The 22281-nt window shown below is 38.5% G+C and overlaps 1 protein-coding gene across 5 annotated transcripts in view; it reads left to right on the top strand.

Moving 5' to 3' along the window:
- The window catches only part of LOC105475332 (lysine methyltransferase 2E (inactive)), a 103290-nt gene that overhangs the window by 13168 nt on the left and 67841 nt on the right, over positions 1-22281 (top strand). For 2 of the 5 annotated variants that reach the window (XM_011730495.3, XM_011730498.3), the window contains exons 2-3: positions 11357-11430; positions 14115-14299. In XM_011730495.3, coding sequence (XP_011728797.1) covers positions 14229-14299 — 71 coding nt within the window. In that variant the 5' untranslated portion in view covers positions 11357-11430; positions 14115-14228. Of the gene's footprint in view, positions 1-11356; positions 11431-12434; positions 12596-14114; positions 14300-22281 lie in introns of all 5 variants that reach the window. The other 3 variants (XM_071094719.1, XM_011730496.3, XM_071094718.1) reach the window with 2 other exon arrangements.

The following is a 22281-nucleotide window of genomic DNA, read 5'->3' as shown; positions in this document are numbered from 1 at the left end:
TGATACAGGGTCTCGCTCTGTCGACCAGACTGGAGTGCAGTGGCACGGTCATGGCTCACTACAGCCTTGATCTCCCAGGCTCAAGCGATCCTCCTACCTCAGCCTCCCAAGTAACTGGGACTACAGGCACCATGCCACTATGTCTGGCTAATTTAAAACAAAATTTTTTTTTGTAGAGATAGGGTCTCATTAAACAGCCCATGCTGGTCTTTCACTCCTGGGATCAAGCAGTCCTCTCACCTCAGCCTTAACAGTAAAGCTGGAAGGTGAAAGTGAGTGTAGTCTGTCTCATAGCAAATGTACTGGTCCCTTATAGGACTCATTGTATCCACCAACCTCATTCTTGACATTTTATTTTTGCCTGTATTCTGAATTTTTTCAGAGATTGTGTGCTTTTTTTGAAGTTCAAGACAGGCTACTCTAAAAGCTCATGTGTGTTTGCATAGTATTTTTCTTACTGGATATGTGGATCTGTTAATTCCATAATTCATTTTTTGTGTGTAAAGTGCATAGACATTTTCTTTCCTTAAGCTTCAACTCTCTAGTTGTATTATACTAGTCTTCCCATTTCCAGGTTTTTGTTTTTCTATTTACCGTATGAAGAGGAGGAAGCTGATCTTGGGATATTATAAGTCTTGGAATTAAAAGACAGGAAAATGCTGTAGACGTAAAACTATTTAAACTTGAAAGTATTTACATATATATATTTATAATTAATTTTGGTCCCTTACTGATTTTATGGGTTTATTAAGTACTTAGGAATTAATCCTACTCTTACTTTAGTCTTAGGATTTTTATAGTAAATATTTTAAATACATCTGAAATATTAAGATAACTATTCAAATACAGTGATAGAGTTGCTGTTCTTTCACCATTTGCTTAGTGGCCAACAGTATTCTGATTGGAATTGATTATTATCATTGGATTGAATAATATATTTTTTGTGTATTCTAAGAGACAACTAACATTAATAAATAAATACCTACACTGTATCTACATATCTTACTCTGCACAACAAGGCAGATATTTTGCTCATTTTTTCCTGAGTGGGCTAGAGGGACTGAGACTTTTTTTTTTTTTTTTGAGACAGAGTCTGGCTCTGTCACCCAGACTGGAGTGCAGTGGTATGATCTTGGCTCATTGCAAACTCCGCCTCTTGTGTTCAAGCCATCCTCTCACCTCAGGCTCCTGAGTAGGTAGGACCACAGGCATGGGCCACCACGCCCGACTGGTTTTTGAATTTCTTTAAAGACTGGGTTTTCCACATTCGTCATGCTGGTCTTGAACTCCTGGGCTCTAGTGAATCGCCTGCCTCGGCCTCCCAAAGTGCTAGAATTATAGGCATGAGCCATCAGCCCAGTCGAGACTGAGGCATTTCTGTTTTCTTTTTCCTCTTTCTTGCTTTTTTTTTTTGAGGGACGGTCTCACTTACCCAGGCTGGGGTCCTGGCATGATTTCAGCTCACTGCAACCTCCACCTCCAAGCAACAGGCCCAACAGGGCCAACACCTCCAACAGGCCCAAGCAATTCTCCCACCTCAGCTTCCTGAGCTTACCTCAGGTGCTCAGCTTCACCTGCAGCACCGCACCTGGCTAATTTTCATTTTTTGTTTTTTTGTAGAGACGGGGTTTCACCATGTTGTTCAGGGTGGTCTCTTTTTAACTCTTGAGCTCAAGCGATCCCCCCACCTCAGCCTCCCAAAGTGCTGGGATTACAAGTGTGAGCCACCGCGCACGGCCTGAGACTGAGACATTTCCTAGGGTCACATAGCTAAAGAGTGGCTGTTCAATAATTTGAATTAAAGTCATTTGAAAATTTTTGTTGATCCTTTTATAAAGGACTAATTCTTGACAAGGTAATGAGAATAAATAAATCATTAATCAAAGGCAGCTACTTAAGAAGACTACTCTAAGGCTGGGCACAGTGGCTCATGTCTATGAGCCCAGCACTTTGGGAGGCCGAGGTAGGTGGATCACTTGAGGTCAGGAGTTCAAGACTAGCCTGGCCAACATAGGGAAACCCCGTCTCTACTAAAATACAAAAATTTGCCAATTGTGGTGACGCACGCCTGTAATCTCAGCTACTTGGGAGGCTGAGGTGGGGGAATCGCTTGAAACTGGGAGGCAGAGGTTGTAGTGAGCTGAGATTGTGCCACTGCACTCCAGGATAAAAACAAAAAACAAACAAACAACTACTCAAAGGTACCCTTGATTATGTTGGATTGCCATAGGTCATTTCAGGTGTTGGAAGAGCAATATAATTTTGTTCACTGCCCATTCCCAAGCACCTAGAGCAGTATCTAGAACATAGTATATGTTCAATAAATATGTTGAATGAATGAATTTGATTTGGTTTTAAAATAATAGAATACTTGTACTCTGAGGGAGGTGGGAAATACTTAAACAATACTAAGAATTCCATTCTTTAGAGACAAATTACTTAGAAGTTGATAGTGACAAATCAAAAGGGTTGTTGATTGTTGGATTATTCAGATGATGAAGATGATGGTAGGGGCCATGGAGGCTGAGGAAGAATGAGTCTTAAACACTGAGGAGGCACAAGAGATTGCGTGGCTGGATATAATAGGAGACTGGAAGGAAAGAAGGATTAAGAAGAGAATGACGATAGTGATAAAAAATAGAATGAAAGAAGATGTGTGGAAAAGAAAGTTTCACTTTGAAGGCTTGATTTTTGAAGTGATGGCAGATTTTATAAATGTACATCCAATAGCTGGGTGGGAATAGTAAATCAAACAAATGAAAGATTGAATCCAGGATTGATGGGAGACTAATAATGGAGAGGACTGAGCCTGGGGGCAACTATGTTAGTAACATTCGTCAGTGGCGGGTTTTGTTTTTTCATGTTCATTTAAAGGAAGGAGGAGAGATTGAATATGTTAGAAAAAAGGAAATTGTGGTTTAATCAATAATAATTTAGGTGGGTATCTTAGCCACTGAGTTACAGGCTTTGAGGTAATGTAGAAATACCTCAGTTCTTGCTATGAAGTCAAATAGATGATCTAATTGTGGAAGTATACATTTAACAGCTGTTCTAAAATAATGTGTGTCAAAATATAAACCAATAGTTAATGTAAATAGTGCATTCTTTAGGAGGTTAAAAAGGGAAGACATTAGTGTAGAACAAGTTTTATAGCTGGAGCAGTCTTTTGAGATAAAGACTAGTCAAATTGTTATTTACGGCTGAGGAAACAGCCCTTAGGAGGTTGATCTACTAGATATTTTAAAGCTATCTAAAATTGGGAAGGCTTCAAGGAAGCATTGGTTCTTGAAGGTCTAATATGATTTTTATTGGATGGGAAAGAAAAGGAAAAGAAAATTAGTGAATTTGAAGAGGATTGAGCAAGGTTATGCCAACAATAGCAAAAAAGACTTGCATAATCAAAGGAGTTGTAGATTGGATTATTAGTATGGAACAAGGTAACCTGATAAAATGTCAAGATTAGGAATTTGACTGAAATTACTGTGACCTACACTTTTTTGAATAGGTCAAAGTCAGGAGGAAACTAGTGGCTTTTGAAGTATAATATTCTGTCCAGTGTTGTAACCAACAGTTCTAAAATAGAGCACTGGTGTGAATGCCCTTTTAGTTTTTTGGTAAGGCATTCAGGCCACATCTCAGACCTACTACATGAGAATCTCTAGGGTAAGGCCTAGGAACCTATCATTTTCTACTCCTATCCCCAGGTGTATGAAAAGTGACAGTTGTGGATCTATGTTTGGGAACCAGTGATTTAAAAGCCAAGTTAGTATATGGAAAGAAACCACTTAGAGAAGTATTCATTGCCCAGCTCTGAGATAATAAAATGTGGACAGTACCATCAGAAAGATTTGTTTAAATTCTGTTAATTAGATTTGATGCATGTTGTTTTTAGAGAGGGAAAGAAGAAAATTCTCAGGTTTTCTAGTATGAAAGAAATGGATTCAAAATAGTGATAGAAAGCATGCTTAGAAGGAGATAGAAGGAGAGTGAGGACACTGTTTTACTTGAGATTAAAGAATGACAGAATAGGCCGGGTGCAGTGGCTCACTCCTGTAATCCTAACAGCTTGGGAGGCCAAGGTGGGTGGGTCACTTGAGGTCAGGAGATCGGAAACAGCCTGGCCAACATGGTGAAACCCTGTCTCTACTAAAAATATAAAAAACTAGCCAGGCATGGTGGCAGGTGCCTGTGATGAAGGTACTTGGGAGGCTGAGGCAGGACAATCACTTGATCCCGGGAGGTGGAGGTTGCAGTGAGCAAAGATGGCGCCATTGCACTCCAGCCTTGGCAATGAGAGCGAAACTCCGTCTTGGGGGTTGGGGGTGGGTGGTGGGGGCGTGGAGAAAGAATGACAGAATAAAATAATTGCCAACATTGTTTTAATAAAAAACATGCTCTTGTTTTGGTTATTTAATGGCTGAAAAAGGTGGGGCATGGTGGCTTATGCCTGTAATCCCATCACTTTGGCAGGCCAAGGTGGGTGGATCACTTGAGGTCAGGAGTTCGAAACTAGCCTGGCCAATATGATGAAATGCTATCTCTACTAAAAATACAAAAATTAGCTGGGCATGGTGGTGGGCACCTGTAATCCCACCTAATTGGGAGGCTGAGGCAGGAGAATTGCTTGAACATGGGAGGCAGAGGTTGCAGTGAGCTGAGATTGTCTTACAGCACTCCAGCCTGGGTGACAGAGTGAAACTATCTCAAAAAAAAAAAAAAAAAAAAAAAAGGCCAGGCATGGTGGCTCATGCCTGTAATCCCTGCACTTTGGGAGGGTGAGGTGGGTGGATCACTGGAGGTTAGGAGCTTGAGACCAGCCTGGCCAACATGATAAAACCCTGTCTCTACTAAAAATACAAAAATTATCTGGGCGTGGTGGCGCGCCTGTAGTCCCAGCTTCTTAGGAGGCTGAGGCAGGATAATCTCTTGACCCCAGGAGACAGAGGTTACAGTGAGCCGTAATCACACCATTGCACTCCGTACTCCAGCCTGGGCTACGCAGCAAGACTCTGTCTCAAAAAAAAAAAGAAAAAGAATAAAAAGTAATAGTGATCAAGCCTAATGGTCTATATAGGTTAAGTAAATAAAAGATAAATGGGGCTGAGCGCGGTGGCTCAAGCCTGTAATCCCAGCACTTTGGGAGGTCGAGGCAGGTGGATCACCTGAGGTCAGGAGTTCGAGACCAGCCTGGCCAACATGGTGAAACCCCGTCTCTACTAAAAATACAAAAATTAGCTGGGTGTGGTGGCGCACGCCTGTAGTCCCAGCTACTTGGGAAGCTGAGGCAGGAAAATCGCTCGAACCTGGGAGGCAGAGGTTGCAGTGGCTAAAGATCGCACCACTGTACTCCAGCCTGGATGACAGAGCGAGACTCCATCTCAAAAAAAAAAAAGTGTTTGCAGGATTTTTTTAAAAAAGTTATTTTGTTTTACTTATTTATTTTTTTTAGAGACAGGATCTTGGTCTGTTCCCCAGGCTGGAGTATGGTGGTGCTATCATGGTTCACTGTAACCTCAGACTCCTGGGCTCAAGTGATGCTGTCACCTCAGCCTCCTGATTAGCTGGGATTACAGGCACATACCACTACACCTGGCTAATTTTTTAAAAAAATTTTTGTAGAGACAGAGTCTTGGTTTTTTGCCCAGGCTGGCCTCAAACTCCTGGCCTCAAGCAGTCCTCCTGCCTTGGCCTCCCAAAATGTGGGATAACAGGTGTGAGCCACTATGTCCAGCCTAGGATTTTGTTGTTATTTGATTTTTAATTACAGTAAGCTTTGACACTATTTTTTGAAAGAGTAAAAAATATTCTACTCAATATGTCCTTTGGACAAGTGGAATATACCGGTGAAACAAGTTTTTCATATCAAATTTTAAGTCAGTATTTTCGTTTAGCTACTGATTTTCAAACAATTCTTCAGGAATCTGTAGGTGAGAGGGTGTACAGGCATGGACATTCCCTGCTATTTTTTTAAACCACAGATACAGCAAATATGAAGTACAAATGCCTACTGTACCCATTGGCAGACATCTCTGTGGCATTCTTCCTTTATATTTGACTTTCTTGGTATAGCACTTCAAGTGGACACTAACAATGACTGGTTAAAGCATAGGAGATTAAAACTATTTTTTCATGTTACAATCAAAAAGGATGCCTAGATTTCTGTGTTAATATTTCATGTATAGGAAAATTGCTACCAATGCTCAAAAAGAGTTTGAAGGCCACAATTTTAATGTCATTTTAAAAAATTAAACTTTTAATTTTGTGGTAATTATAGATTTGCATATGGTTGTAAGAAATAATAGAGAAATTCTATGTATCTTTACCCAGTATCTTAGTCCATTTAGTGTTGATGTAACAATACCTGAGACTAGGTAATTAATAAAAGGTTTTTTGTATTTTTGCTTGTTTTTTGTTTTTTATTTTAAGATGGAGTCTCGCTCTGTCGCCCAGGCTGGAGTGCAGTGATGCGATTTCGGCTGATTGCAAGCTCCACCTCCTGGGTTCATGCCATCCTTTTGCCTCAGCCTCCCGAGTAGTTGGGACTACAGGCGCCTGTCACCACACCTGGCTAATTTTTTTGTATTTTTAGTAAAGACGGGATTTCACTGTGTTAGCCAGAATGGACTCGATCTCCTGATCTTGTGATTCACCTGCCTCAGCCTCCCAAAGTGCTGGGATTACAAGTGTGAGCTACTGCACCTGGCCTAAAGGATTTTTTAGTTAATTGCTCTGCAGGCTGGGAAGTTCAAGAAGCATGGTGGCATCACAACATGGAGCAAAATCAAAAGGGAGGTGGACACGTGTGAAAAAGCAGAACTCAAAGGGTGTTGTGGCTAAAATTTTAACAACCCACTCTCTCAGGAACTAATCTATTCCTCAGAGAACTAATCCATTCTTGCCAGAGATAACGCTCTCACTACCACAATACTAACACCAAGCCACCCACAGAGTCGGGGCCCTCATGATCCAGATACCTCCTGTTCAAGGCCCTACCTCTTAAAGGCTCCACGTCACAACCTTGCTTCACTGGAAATAAGGTTTCAACATGAGTTTTGGCAGGGACAAATCTTATTCAATCCATAGTACGCAGTTTCCTTCAGTGGTAACATCTTGTAAAATTGTAGTACAGTGTCCTGACTAGTGTGTGTGTGTGTTTATTTTAAGAGATAGGGTCTCCTTTGTTGCCCAGGTTGGAGAGTAGTATGAGCATAGCTTGCTGTAATTTCAAACTCCTAGGCTCAGACGATCCTTGTACCTCAATCTCCTGAATAGTTAGGACTACAGAGATGCACCACCATGCCCAGCTAGTTTTTTTATTTTTGTAGAGTTTGGGTCACACTATGTAGCCCAGGCTGTTCTGAAACTCCTGGCTTTACGTGATCCTTCTGCCTCAGCCTCCCAAAGTGCTGGAATTACAGATGTGAGCCAACACACCTGGCCAAGACCAGAATATTGACACTGATACAATCTTCTCATTTTATTCAGGCTTCCCAGTTTTATTTGTACTAATTTGTTTGTCTAGATTTAGTTCTGTACATTATGATCACATAAATGTACCTGTACCCACCACCACAGTTAAGGTATAGAACAATTTTATCACCACAAGGATCCTTTTTTTTTTTTTCTTGAGATGGAGTCTTGCTCTGTCTCCCAGGCTTGAGTGCAGTATCGCGATCTCGGCTTACTGCAGCTCCTCTCCCGGGTTCACGCCATTCTCCTGCCTCAGTCTCCCGAGTAGCTGGGACTATAGGCGCCCGCCACCACGCCTGGCTAATTTTTTGTATTTTTAGTAGAGACGGGGTTTCACGATGTTAGCCAGGATGGTCTCAATCTCCTGACCTCGTGATCCGCCCACCTCGGCCTCCCAGTGTTGGGATTACAGGCGTGAGCCACCGCGCCCGGCCCACCACAAGGATCCTTAGTATTGTTCTCCTATGTAACCGTACCTACCTCCCTCTACCCCTTTTCTTCTGAATAACCTATCCTCCATTTCTATAATTTATTTCTTTAAGAATGTTATATAAATGGAGTTAAATAGTGTGTAACTTTCTGAGATTGGCTATTTTTGTTTTTTTTCTTTTTTGGGATGGAGTTTTCGTTTTGTCACCCAGTCTGGAGTGCAGTGGTGCAATCTCAGTTCACTGCAACCTCTTCCTCCCAAGTTTAAGCAATTCTCGTGCCTCAGTCTCCTGATTAGCTGAGCTTACAGGTGCCCACCCCCACACCTGGCTAATTTTTTTTTTTTTTTTTTTTTTTGAGACAGAGTCTTGCTCTGTCGCCCAGGCTGGAGTATAGTGGCACAATCTCAGCTCATTGCAAGCTCCGCTTCCTGGGTTCACACCATTCTCCTGCCTCAGTCTCCCGAGTAGCTGGGACTACAGGCGCCTGCCACCACGCCTGGCTAATTTTTTTTTTTTTTTGTATTTTTAGTAGAGATGGGGTTTCACTGTGTTAGCCAGGATGGTCTCGATCTCTTGACCTCATGATCCACCTGCCTCAGCCTTCCACAGTGGTGGGATTACTGGCATGAGCCACCGCGCCCGACCTAATTTTTTTTTTTTATTGTTAGTAGAGACGGGTTTCATCATCTTGTCCAGGCTGGTCTTGAACTCCTGACCTCAAATTATCCACCTGCATCAGCCTCCCAAAGTGCCGAGATTACAAGTGTGAGCTACTGTGCCCCGCCAAGATTGGCTTTTTTTTTTTTTTTTTTTTTTTTTCTGCTCAGCATAATTACCTTGGATTCACCCAAGTTGTTGCATGTATTGTTTGTTCCTTTATATTGCTGAGTAGTGTTCCTTTTAATTTTATTTTCTTGCTTTATTATTATTATCTTTTTTGAGACAGAGTTTTGCTCTTGTTGCCCAGCTGTGCAGTTCCAGTGATTCTTCTGCCTCAGTCTCCTGAGTAGCTGGGACTACAGGCATGCACCACTACGCCCGGCTAGTTTTTGCATTTTTAGTAGAGATGGGGTTTCACCATGTTGGCCAGGCTGGTCTTGAACTCCTGACCTCAGATGATTCACCCACCTTGGCCTCCCAAAGTGCTGGGATTACAGGTGTGAGCCACCACCGCACCTGGTCATAAACACAAATTTTAAGACTTTGAGACTGTATTTTCCCATGTTTGTGGTGTTTTAATGCATTGTTGCAGATTAAATGTAAGTTTGTTAACTAGATCAGGTTTGAGGGAGGAGCAAGGTCAGTTTTGTTAGTGCAGTTTCATTTAATGATCAGAGGAAATGCAATCCAGATATTCTGGAGTAAGATACTTAAGTATTTAATTTCCCTTTTTGAGAGAGGCAGCTGTCAATTTTTTCTTCCTTAATTGTAAATTCTAGATTATTTATTTTACCTGTCATCTGGCAAGTTTTTATTTTTATTTTTATTTTTTTTTATTTTAAGGCAGAGTCTGTCACCCAGACTGGAGTGCAGTGGAGCAATCTTGGCTCACTGCAACGTCTGTCTCCTAGGTTCAAGCAATTCTGGTGCCTCAGCCTCTCAAGTAGCTGGGATTACAAGTGTGCCTCACCACACCCAGCTTATTTTTGTATTTTTAGTAGAGACAGGGTTACACCATGTTGGCCAGGCTGGTCTTGAATTCCTTACCTCAGGTGACCCGCCCGCCTAGGCCTCCCAAAGTGCTGGGATTACAAGTGTGAGCCACAGCTCTCGGCCATCTGGCAGTTTTTAATTTCAGGCAAACTGATGTGTAGGCTCTGGAATCAGACCACAAGGGTTCAGATCTTGATTTGGCTATTAGTTATGAACTTCGAACAAATTTAACTTCTCTACCTCATTGTAAAATGGGGATAATATACCTATATCGTAGGCTTATTGTGGAGATTAAGCATTGTAAGCACTCAGAATTTGCTATCATTATTATTATAACCAATAGTTGGGGAAGTTTGGGTATCAGATAAGTGCTTGTAGAGCACTATCTGGTAGTAACGTTAGCTCAGTTGTAGAAATACGTATTCATTTTGTTATCAGATTTGTATTTTACAGTTTTTTAGAATCTAAAATTCTGTTGTTTTGATTACTTGGAGTAATCTGTTAATGTGCTTGTAATTGTAAAATCATCAACCTAAATCAATTTCCATTTATAGTTGAAAGTCAGAACAGTGAAATGACTTGCCCAAGCATTCATAGGTAGTAACTTGGAATGGATCTTGATTGACTAGTGTTCTTTTCATTTTACCTTAGTCAGCTGCTGTAAATTAAATCTTAAATGAATAATAAGGGCTGTTTGGATTCCCATCTCAGTTACATGTCTCCTCAAAATTTCTTTCAAGTTTCTTTAATTATTTCCATTCGTAATTAAGCCAAAAATTTACCTCCTTAGTCTCTCAGTGATACACATCCAAAATATATACATTAATTTAATTTAAAATATTTATTGAGCACTGTGCCAGGTGCTTATAAAGGACAGAAATATAGTTAATGGCTCTTTCCTCAAAGAGATTGTTATATTGGGCACTTTTATTTGTAATTTTAGAAAAATGTTTTTCCTCATATTTTTATTCTTTCTGCCTTTTGGGTATCATATTAATCTTTAAAGTGTTATTTTTTTGTTTTGTTTTGTTTTGTTTTGTTTTTAAGACAGGGTCTCCCTCTGTCACCCAGGCTGGGGTGCAGTTGTGCAATCATGGCTTACTGCAGCCTTGACCTCCTGGGCTCAAACAATCCTGCCATCTCAGCCTCCCAAGTAACTGGGACTACAGGTGTGCATCACCACATCCAGCTAATTTTTGTATTTTTTGTAGGGACGAAGTCTCACTGTGTTGCCCAGGCTGCTCTTGAACTCCTGGGCTCAAGTAGTCTACCTGCCTTAGCTGCTGGAAGTGCTGGGATTACAGGTGTGAGCCACTGCACCCAGCCTGTTTTCTGTTTATTTTAACATGGTCTTAAAGGCAGCTTCAGACTTCCAGTTTTCCTGATAAACTGTTTTCTACTTTAATTGCTTTTTTTTGCCTTTTACTTCATTTTTCCTACTTTAGAGTTGTGTTTGTTTTTATTGTTTTTGTTTTGGTATTGTTGCCTTTGCTAAATCTGTTTTTAATATTGTATTAAAATTTAACATTTTTTGAAGTTATTTAAAAAATTTTTTAAATATTAAATTTAATATTGTATCCCAGTGTTTCTTTTTCCAATTTGATTTAGTATTTAGCTTTGATTGTTGCCTTTACTTGTGTTTACATTCATTTGTGTAAAAAGGGAAGAATAAATTTATCCTTTTAAGAATTGGCTGCTTTATGTGAGTCACTTTGGTTTTAGGTACCATGTTTGTTAGAAGTAACTGTAATTTTATGCCATTTTAAAATAGCTCAAAACTCCTATGTTCACTTGGTTTCTAGGTCTATTCTGGATAAGCAGGTTTTGTGAAGACATTTATTCTTTCTTGGACCTCAGATTTACCAGACATCTCATGGTATTTCCTTTTATATTATTTCTTTAATGGCTGCCATTTATTCTCAGTGTATTTTGTACATATTTTACTTGTCAGCTGGATGACCAGTTTTTTGATTCACATGTAAGATGTGAAACATTGTGTTGATTGTTCAGGTTGTATTAAAAACCTTTTCCCTTTATTTGTAACTTTTTATTTTTATTTTTGAGACAGAGTCTTGCTCTGTCGCCAGGCTGGAGTGCAGTGGCGCAATCTCAGCTCACTACAGCCTCTGACTCCCTGTTTTAAGCGATTATTCCTACCTCAGCTTCCCGAGTAGCTGGGATTACAGGCACATGCCACCAACCCCAGCTAATTTTTGTATTTTTAATAGAGACAAGGTTTCACCATGTTGGCCAGGATGGTCTCAATCTCCTAAACCCGTGATCCGCCCTCCTCGGCCTCCCAAAGTGCTGGGATTACAGGCGTGAGTGAGCCAGCACACCCGGCCTATTTTTGACTTTTTTAAGCTCGCTGTGTTAAAGGTCACATCTTTTCTGCCTACTACATTGGCTTTTCCTATTTGAAAAAGCTGTGACTTGACCCTAACGAATTCATCATGTTATTAAATATCAACAAGATTTTTAAGCAGTGTGAGTTTTCTCATTATAAGATTTTTTATATTAATGAAAATAGTGAAATATTTGCCTTAATGTCTTAATACATATGACCTCTTGTCTTCTGACCTCTTGTGAGTAAATTACTGAGATCTGCTTTTCCTATTGAATCAAATTCACAGTCTGCAGTTCTGTTTCAGATGTGATGTATCTTTGTCCTGAGGATGAGCTTCTGTGTTTTTAGGGAAATGCAGTTATGGGAATGTCATGTAGTTGTTTTTAATGACACTTGATTATACAGGGTGATAGTATTTTTAATAGAGACAGGGTTTCACAGGGTGAAATACAGGGTGATAGTTCGTTTAGTTAATTAAGCCAGAGCTGCAGTTTCATCTGAAGTGCTCTAATGCATTCATCAATTCTTTGTAGAATGCTGTTATGTTCCAGGCACTGTGCAGTTTGGAAGACAAGCAGCAATAGCACAAATAGAAGTCATTGTCTGAAGGAGGTTTGTGGCAAGCTCTTTACTGAAACAGCTCAAGTGTGGTGTTTATTGAGGATGGCATATTTATATAAAAAGGGACATACTGGTAAATAAATACCTAAGTAGATTATTTTAAATTAGAAGTATCACTCAGTTACTTAAAAGACTTTAATAATGACTTGATTTCCTTTCAGTGTCTGCCTCTGGTAAATAAGTATACCACTAAATATAGTATATACCTAAAATACAAGACTTTTTATGAGTCTAACATAAAAAACAGTGTTTCTTCAAGTAGCAATTCTTATAGCTGCCTATAATATTTAGTTAACATTTGAGAATATCCAGGTTAATTCCTGTTTCACAGATTATACAGATTTTGAGTTCATATATTATGGGGGAATATATTACCAAAGTGGGTAAATAACGTGTTAATAGTTGTTTGAATTCTCCAAGAAAACTAGCCTTGAACTTTTAAACTATGTGTAACTGGAGGAGAGCTACCAGATTACAAATTATTATAATATAAAAATATGTAATAGTAGACAATTGCACACTGCTTTTCAATATTTCAGGTATTACATTACAGAGACAAGGATAATGACTGTTGCTGTTTTCTAATTTATAGGATTATCTATATTGGTTTTGTTCCTGAGTTTCACCTGTATAATTTTTGAAAAGACTTTAAGTAGATATTTTATAAACATACCTATAGCCACTGTTATGTAGTGAATTTAAATTAGAAAAATTGATGTCGAAGCTAAGTATCTTTTAGTTGCTGTTGTAAATTTAAAAAAAAAACTTAGTTTTTTCTACTAATTGAATTAGGGGGTATTAACTCTTTAATAACTGAACAGTATTAATGGAAGAAAAAGAGAACTCCCTCAACAGTATACCTAGATTTACCTGTTATAGAAAATGACAACTACTGTACAGTAATTGAATTTATTACCAATAACATAGTTTCCCTTACATACAGATACAAACAGTAGAGTAGAATTGGTTCAAATCCTGGTTTCATCTCTTAAATGGAGCAACCTTGATTAAGTTTTTTTAAACCATGTGTAGCTGGGGGAGAGCTACCAGACTACTAATTATTATAATATGAAAATACACAATAATAGACAATTACACAGTGCTTTTCAATATTAGCCTGTTTTGGTTTTCTTTTCCTCAGTGGTAAAATGGAGGTACCTACCTTAGAATTAGGAGGATTAAATAGACCATCCATGTAAAAAGCTGATTATGGTGCTTAGTCCATAGTAAGTACTCAGTATTTGTTAGTATATTGTTAGATCACTCACTGAACAAAGAAGACTTATTTTTGCATACTGGCACTGTAAGAAATTACATTTTATCCTTTAAAATGAATACTTTTTGGTTCTTTACTAAATATGCCTTAGTAATCTTCTTGTGGCATCCTAAATTCATTCCCTCAGAAAGATTGTGATTTAGAAACTTTTCTTTTGATCATGATCACGTAACTCAATTCCAGAAAAGTTAATGAGAGAGACTCTAAGCAAATTTCAATTTATATTGAGATTTTAATAAAGAATGTTTTCTTCATGTTATTTTACTTACTGTTATAGAGTGACTCTTGCTTTTTTGTTTCCTTTTCTTTTAAACAGGGTTTGTGGATGCACTTAGATGTTTGCAATGAGCACTGTGGCTGGCATGCCCCAGTGTTTTGGATACCAATGCATAGGACTCCATAGTAATCGAATTTACCAGAGGCGAACGTCATGAGCATAGTGATCCCATTGGGGGTTGATACAGCAGAGACGTCATACTTGGAAATGGCTGCAGGTTCAGAGTAAGTATTTAAATTGGTTACATAAGCAAAAAAAAAAAAGGAAACCCTTCTGGAGCTAGAAAGTAGGAAGAGCTGTAAGTGGAAAATATTAAATTTCTTCTTTCCTAGCCATTTTTTAAAGTAAAAAAAAAAAAAAAAGGTTACCTTTCTCAAACACTGAGAACATGATTGCTAACCTTGTTTTCCTTTTAAATAGTATTACCACTGATATTCATTATTGAAGTATTGGCATGACTTTTTTTGACTCCAAATTTCTGAGAATTGATACATTTTTTACCAACTGTATTTTACTATAGTATTTGATATTGTTTCCAGTGTCACTAGAGCCACCTGCTGACAGGAGTCATTAGTTTGTTGGTGCTTGGGTTCCCCCCACCCCCAGCAACCAGGTGGAGTTTTGCTGTGTCACCCAGGCTGGAACGCAGTGGCTCTATCTCGGCTCACTGCAGCCTCCGCCACCAGGGTTCAAGCAATTCTCCTACCTCAGCCTCCTGAGTAGCTGTATTACAGGCGTGTGTCACCACGTGCAGCTAATTTTTGTATTTTTAGTAGAGATGGTGTTTCATCATGTTGGCTAGGCTGGTCTTGAACTCCTGACCTGGTGATCCACTCGCCTTGGCCTCCCAAAGTGTTGGGATTACAGGCATGAACCTCTGCGCTCAGCTGGTGCTCAGGTATTTTTAATTTGAATTTGTATAATTGAAGATTCTAGCATATTTTGTATATAATGAAATATTTACAAAAACTTTTTACTTGTTCTTTTTTCTCTCAGTGCTTAACATTTTTGCTTATGATTTCTTGACACTTAATCCACTATGAAGAAACTATTTTTTCTGCTGCTTTTAAAGTGAGTGTTGATTTGTTTGTACTAATTGGAGGTGCTTTCATTTAAGCATGGCTTTGTTTTTGTATTCAAAAGCCTGCTTTAAAGTACTGTCCTTGCATTGTTTACAACTGTTCTTTTTTTGTTGTTTGTTTGTTTTGTGACAGAGTCTCGCTCTGTCATCCAGGCTAGAGTGCAGTAGGGCAATCTTGGCTCACTGCAACCTCCAGGCTCAAGGGATTCTCATGTCTTAGCCTCCTAAGTAGCTGGGATTACAGGTGCATGCCACCACACACAGCTAATTTTTGTATTTTTAGTAGAAACAGTGTTTCACCACATTGACCAGGCTGGCCTGAAACTCCTGGGCTCAAACGATCTGCCCACCTTAGCCCCCCAAAGTGCTGGGATTACAGGCATGAACCACCGTGCCCAGCCATGTTTACAGCTGTTCTTAGGGTAATGCTGAATTTTTCATTTGTTTCATACTTAATCATAAACAATTTTTTCTTATATTTTTTTCGCTTGTAATACAGAGCTCCTTGTATTCATATAATGTTCTGTAACAGTGTTAAGCAGCTCCCCTACTTTGAGCAAGATGTTTTATATAAAATATCTTAATCATCCCAGCAAAAAGGCAGGTATTATTTTCATTTTATAAGAAATGCAGCTCAAGGAGATTAACATATTTGCCTGTGGCCACCTAATTAATAAAAAGTAGAGTTAGTTTGAACCCAGAGTTGCTTGGCTCCAGATTCATGCTGCCACATAGGTCAGAAGAGTAACATTTAGTTAATAGAGGAGTAAAATGAAGTGAAATGCCACATGTGATGAACTGAGGACAATTGTCATACCAAACTTCATTTGCTCTTTATTTTTAAATTTCTTATGTATTTTAATACAAATATTTAAAAATAATAGATTGTAAGAAAGAGAAAAGAAGTGGACAAATTTTGATCACAAATCTGAAGGAGTATATTGAGAAGTCATGGAGATTTTTTACACCTATTAATATAACAATTAGTATAACCTATTCATGTTATGCCTTCAATAACGTACACTGGCTATGGTTATATTATTGAGGTGTATGTTATTGGAGGTCTTAACACTCAAAGGGAAAATTAGAGGTTTTACCTAGGATCTAAGATGCTGGTGCGAGCCTCTCATCAAAACCCACTTACAGTTTGAGAGTTTATACAGAGAAGAAATTAGATTTTTAATTGGGAAGAAGAACATCCTTTAAGTCCAATTTCTGAGGAATTAGAGCTTATTTATTCAATCATTCTAAACTGTTCTTTTTCTCTAAATGCCTCTCTCAATTTAATGATTGGCATTTTTCCCTTTTTAGATTTTCAGTTCTAACTTACTTAAATTTCTGCACTAATAATATATGATGTGGCTTAGATGATAATTTATGATGATTTTTTAATGAATAAGGACATTTTGGTATAAAACAAATAAGATTTTAAATTTATAAAGTGGTTCCAGAAAAATGTGGCAATATCAAATAGATTATTGCAAACAGAGTAGTGGTTATTCTTCCTTTAATGTTTTTGACGTTAATTTAGAATTACAACACATTTGTAAATAGCCTGTTTTCATTTTTAAGAATGGAAATATTACATAAATAATTCAGCTCAGTGCAGTGGCTTATGCTTATAATTCCAGTACTTTGGGAGTCTGAGGCTTGAGCCCAGCAGTTTGAGACCAGCCTGGGTAATACGATGAGACCCAGTCTCTACAAAATAAAAAAATTTTAAAAATTAGCTTGGCATGGTGGTGCATGCCTGTAGTCCCAGCTACTTGGGAGGCTGAGGTGGGAGGATCACTTGAGCCCAGGAGTTCCAGGTTGCAGTGAGCCATAATCACACCACTGTGTTTCAGCCTAGTAACAGAGCAAGACCCTGTCTCAAAAAAGTAAAACAAAATAATTCTACTTGTGATGACCAAAAATGTTCTCTATATTTGTAAAGTTAGTGAAGTAATGAAAATTAAAGTGGTATAAATTTAGGACTACCAGAATTTAGGCTTTGGGTAACCCTAGTCTAAAATAAGATCCAGTACCATTTTGTAATATAGGCTGTTTGCTTCATTAAGTAAATAATCAATAGTCATAAATAGTACTCTGGTAAATTTCACAGGGATAGTAGGGACAATGCAGTTTGATGGGGAAAATGCTAGACCAATTTAAGGACTTTAAGGTATTTTTTCTTTGCTATTATAATACCATGTTGATTTAGAATTAAGAGTTCAGAGTTTATTTTACAAATACGGACACAGACCCCAGAGTAGTTATGTGGCATGTCCCAAGGGTATATAGTGACTTTAGTGGTAGAGGTAGGACTTGGATGTAGAGTTTGTGACACTTAGATCAGTCATCTCCTGGTCTGTAAAACTGGAGATTGGACTATCTGCTCTATAAAATACCTCCTAGGATAGTGCCTGATTATCAGTTTGGAGCAGCAGTGACCCTATTTCCAAGAATAATTCAGTCCCACTACACTCAGTCCCATACCAGGCAGATCGCAGTAGCTGATCTACCAGTAGTATTGTGACAGTGTTGTTGGGGGAGTCAATGAATTGCCCTCTGAAGATCCACTATCACCGATTCTAGGCCAGGAGAATGCTACTTTCAGTCTTCGATATCTCTGAGGGAAAGGAAACCACACCCTGATACTCCCTTGGAGCCAGATGCAAACCAGCTTTGCCACACTATTTGTTCTACCTGCTTTACTTACCAAGGCTTAGGAGCAGCATTTCACCTTCTCCGGGCTCCCAGTATCACCTGAAGGGGTCAAAGGTAGGGCCTGGGTGACTCATTTGGATTAAGTCTTGACCCTTTGTCAATTTTATCTGTGCCTCTAATTCCTGTAATTGGGCACGGTCTAAAATGTAGGTCCATTCAGATGTCCAAATCCTTATGGTGTTCTTCCTTTTATTAATTCTTCCACCTGCTATGTATAATTTAGTTATTACTGTGACCATGCTACCATCACATTAAGGCCCATGCCTAGTTTTCAGGTCTTCTTATATTGCCCGATCTCACAGCAGAATTTGATACTGTTGACTCTCTTTACCTTTGGCTTTAGTGAAAATATATATATATATGTTTAAGTTGTGGCAAAATAGATACAACGTTTATCATGTTAACCATTTTTAAGTGAACAATTCGGTGGCAGTAAGTACATTCACAGTGTTGTGCAGCCATCACTACTGTTTTCGAACTTTATCATCCCAAATAGAAACTCTGCATTCATTAAATAACTCCTCGTTTCCCGCTTCTCCTTGTACCTCGTAGCCTCTATTCTAGTTTCTATCTCTATTTGCCTATTCTAGATACCTCATATAAGTGGAATTATAAAATACTTATTCTCTTATGTCTGGCTTATTTTACTTAGCATAATGTTTTCAGGATTCAACCATGTTATAGCATATACCAAAATTCCATTCCTTTTTATGGCTGAATAGTAGTCCATTGTTTAGATGTACTGTATTTTGCTTATCCATTCATCTTTTGATGTACACTTTGGGTTGTTCCTACCTTTTGGCTATTGTCAGTAATACTGCTATGAACGTTGGTGTACAAGTATCTGACTCCCTGTTTTAAATTCTTCTGGTTTTATAGCTAGGAGTGGAATTGCTAGGTCATAACATAATTCCACATTTAACATTTTGAGGAATCGCCGAACTCTTTTTCCATCTGGTTTTCTTTTTATGGCATGATCTCCTTTTTAAATGTTTCTTCTTTTTCTGAAGTATTTGTGTTTTCTAGGGATCTGCACTACCTTACTTTGTAAACTGTCCTGGAGATTTCATCTACTTTTACAGCTTTCACTGTTTTTGTATGCTCATGACTTCCAAATCAGCCTTACCTAATTCTCTCATGAGCTCCACTCACATAGCCCTCTGCGTTACTAGACCACTTAGATGTTCTGTGAGTAGTTCAAACTTAATAAAATTAGTACTATACTAATATACTAATTCTCTCTTCTTTCCCTCTTGTCCTCTCTAGTAAATTTACACCAAAAAAGCCCTTTTATTCACACATTCTGTTTTTCACTCTAAGACAACAATACACATAAACCATAATTTTTCTAAAAACACCAAGTCATTTAATTTTCCCGTTTTTTTACATCACTGGTTCCTTGTTGCCTTTAAGTCTAAATTCAGACTCATTCTAATAGTATGCAAAGGCTTTCTTTTTTTCTTCCTTTCTTCAAACTCCTGTTTGAATGGTTTCATGGTATTCCAGTCTAGAGGTGTACCAAAATTAAGTTTTAATCAGTCTCTTATTGAATATGTAAGTTGTTTGAGCCAAATATTGCAGTGAAATCAGCATTCTGGCATAATTTTTGTGCATGTCTTTAGTGATTTACTTAGAATAAATGTGATCTAGAATTACTAGGTCAAATGGAATGCAAGATCTTTTTAAAGGCTACCGATATATGTTGCCAGATTGCATTCCTGAAAGTTTTTGTCTACTCAGAAGAAGTCAATACCCTGGCAGTTTGGGACATTTAATGTCAGAGAAAGTAGGTTTATAGAATTTAACTCTTGAGAGTATCACATTATGATAGCATGTAAATACATCAAAATTTACCTTGCCATCTAATTTTATGTAATATATTCTGAGAAGTTAAGACTATGTACAATACAGTTTAACAAAATTGCCATTAAAATAGTTAGTTGTATTTTAAAAGTTGATGTGTCAAATGTGATCCCAAGACCATCCCCAGGCTCAAAGATTTGCTGGAAGGACTCACAGGATCCAGAATGTAGTTGTACTCATGGCTAAGATTTATTACAGCGGAATAATCCAAAGCGAAATCAGTAAAGGGAAAAGGTACATGGAGTGAAACCTAGAGGAAAGCAGGTGCAAGATTCCATGAGGCTTCTCCCCATTGAGGCACATAGGATGCATTTAATTTCTTCAGCAGTGAATTGTGACAATACATGTGAAATGTTATCTACCAAGGAAGCTCATTGGAGACTCAGTACCCAAAGTTTTTATTGAGGGATGGCACGTAGGCATCTGCCTAGAATGTATCAAAATTCCAGACTCCCAGAAAGAAAATAGGTATACAACATAAACCATATTGTTTGTATAAACAGTGTAGGCAGAGTAAGCTACCCTTATCATTTGAGGAAAGTTTCTTATCAATATAGGGAACTGTTTACCAGCTAAATTCCCAAATGCCAGCCAAGGGCCACCCTTGTAAGGAGGTCTTTCTACCCTCTGGTAACTCTCCTCTGCACAGTTGATTTTTGCAGGATTAAGTTGAACTATATGAATGCCATTTTTATAGGTCAGAGTTGATCTGATATCAGTAATTCTGTATTGTTCAACTTAAGAGTAAGAGAAGAAGGAGTGAATTACAATTTGTTGAGTGCTGCTGTGCCAGGTAAATGTTTTACATTGTTACTGCATTATTTTTATACTGTGAGCTCAATGTTCTTCCCACTGATGTGAAAACAAAGGCTCAGAAGGGTTAACTAACTTCCCTGAAGTCATGGATTGTAAGGTATCAGAACTAGGGTGATATTCTTGGTCTATTTTAGATCCATGTCTTTCTTTTTCTCACAAACCAGTGCTGTTAGTTATCGGTTGAATTTATTACTACCTGTGCTTTTCAAATACTTCTGCAAAAAAAATATGTAAAACAGATGAAAGGAAAACAACTCTGGTTAAAATGGAAGTGAAGGTCTTAGAGCACTTTTAACCCTTCTCCTACCATAGACATTCCCAAGGAGCTTGCACAAGACAGTAACTGTGCTCTTAGGAAAAAGAAAAGGAAATGGAAATACCCTGTGTTTCAGCAGCTATGGTAGACAATTGTGTGAAATCCCTTTTTTGGGGGGGTGGGATAGGGGCTCAAATAAAGGACCTCAAGGTTGCACAGGCTGTAGTACAGTAGTGTGGTCATGGGTCACTGAAGCCTCCACCTCCCAGGCTCAAGCAGTCCTCCTACCATAGCACCCCGAGTAGCTGGGACTACAGGTGCACACCATCACACCTGACTAATTTTGTATTTTTTTGTAGAGACAGGGTTTCGCCATGTTGTCCAGGCTAGTCTTGAACTCATGGGCTCAAGCGATCTGTCTGCCTTGGCCTCCCAAAGTGCTGAGATTATAGGCATGAGCCCCTGTGCATGGCCCAAATCCTCATTTTTTAATACCAGGAAATCTCATGATAATTTTATTCAGCCCAGTGAAGGATTAAATGCTGAGTTTTTAAAAAATCCCTATTGTGACATTTAAAGTTTGATTATTTAAGGGGATAGAGTTTTAAAAACCTGGGTCAACGTGACATTTAATACTAGATTTTATAGCTAGCTCAGTTTCTCCATACATTTTCTCATTTTTAAATTTAATTTGGTTCCTGATTATTAAAAAGTATGTGTGTGTTGTTGAAAATCCTCTTTTACTTCCCTAATTATTTTGGAATTTAGAATTAAATTTAGAACAAGGGTCAGCAGAACTTCCCTGTAAAGGGCCAAAGAGTAAATCTTTAAGACTTGCAATGATATGGTTTCTGTTGTAACTACTCAACTCTGCTCTTGTGGCTGGAAAGCAGACTGTGTGTGTAAATGAATGGACATGACAGTGTTCCGATAACACTTTGTCTACAGAATCAGGAAGCAGGCTGGATTTGGCCCAGTGGTTCTAGTTTGCCTACCACTCGTTTAGAGCAAAGAAATCTTGATAATGTACCGATTCTAATGAAGAGTACTAGTTTTTCTCTGATTTTATTGGCTTAAGCAAGTACTATTTCAATGGTATGACTTTCTTTAAATGTAATTACGTAGAGGAAACAGCCAAGTACAAAAGGTCCAAGGCAGGAACTAATTTAGATTGTCCTAAAGAACAGGGAAAAAATATCAAACATGGGATAATAGACCAAGGAAAGAATATTAAGAAAAGATTAGAGGAGTAGGGCCTAGGGGCCATAAGAAGTTAAGATTTTAAGTGAAATAAGTGCTGGCCAGGCGTGGTGGCTCACACCTGTATTCCTTTGGGAGGCTGAGGCTGGCCGGTGGCTTGAGCCCAAGAATTCAAGACTGGCCTTGGCAACATGATGAAATCCCATCTGTACAAAAAAAAAAAAAAAAAATACCAAAGTTAGCCAAGTATGGTTGCTTGTGCCTGTCGTCCCAGCCACTTG

The sequence above is a fragment of the Macaca nemestrina genome, chromosome 4 (assembly GCF_043159975.1).
Source record: "Macaca nemestrina isolate mMacNem1 chromosome 4, mMacNem.hap1, whole genome shotgun sequence".
Classification (NCBI taxonomy): domain Eukaryota; kingdom Metazoa; phylum Chordata; class Mammalia; order Primates; family Cercopithecidae; genus Macaca; species Macaca nemestrina.
The sequence above is the reverse complement of the archived record's forward strand: the minus strand, read 5'-3'. Positions and strand labels throughout refer to the sequence as shown.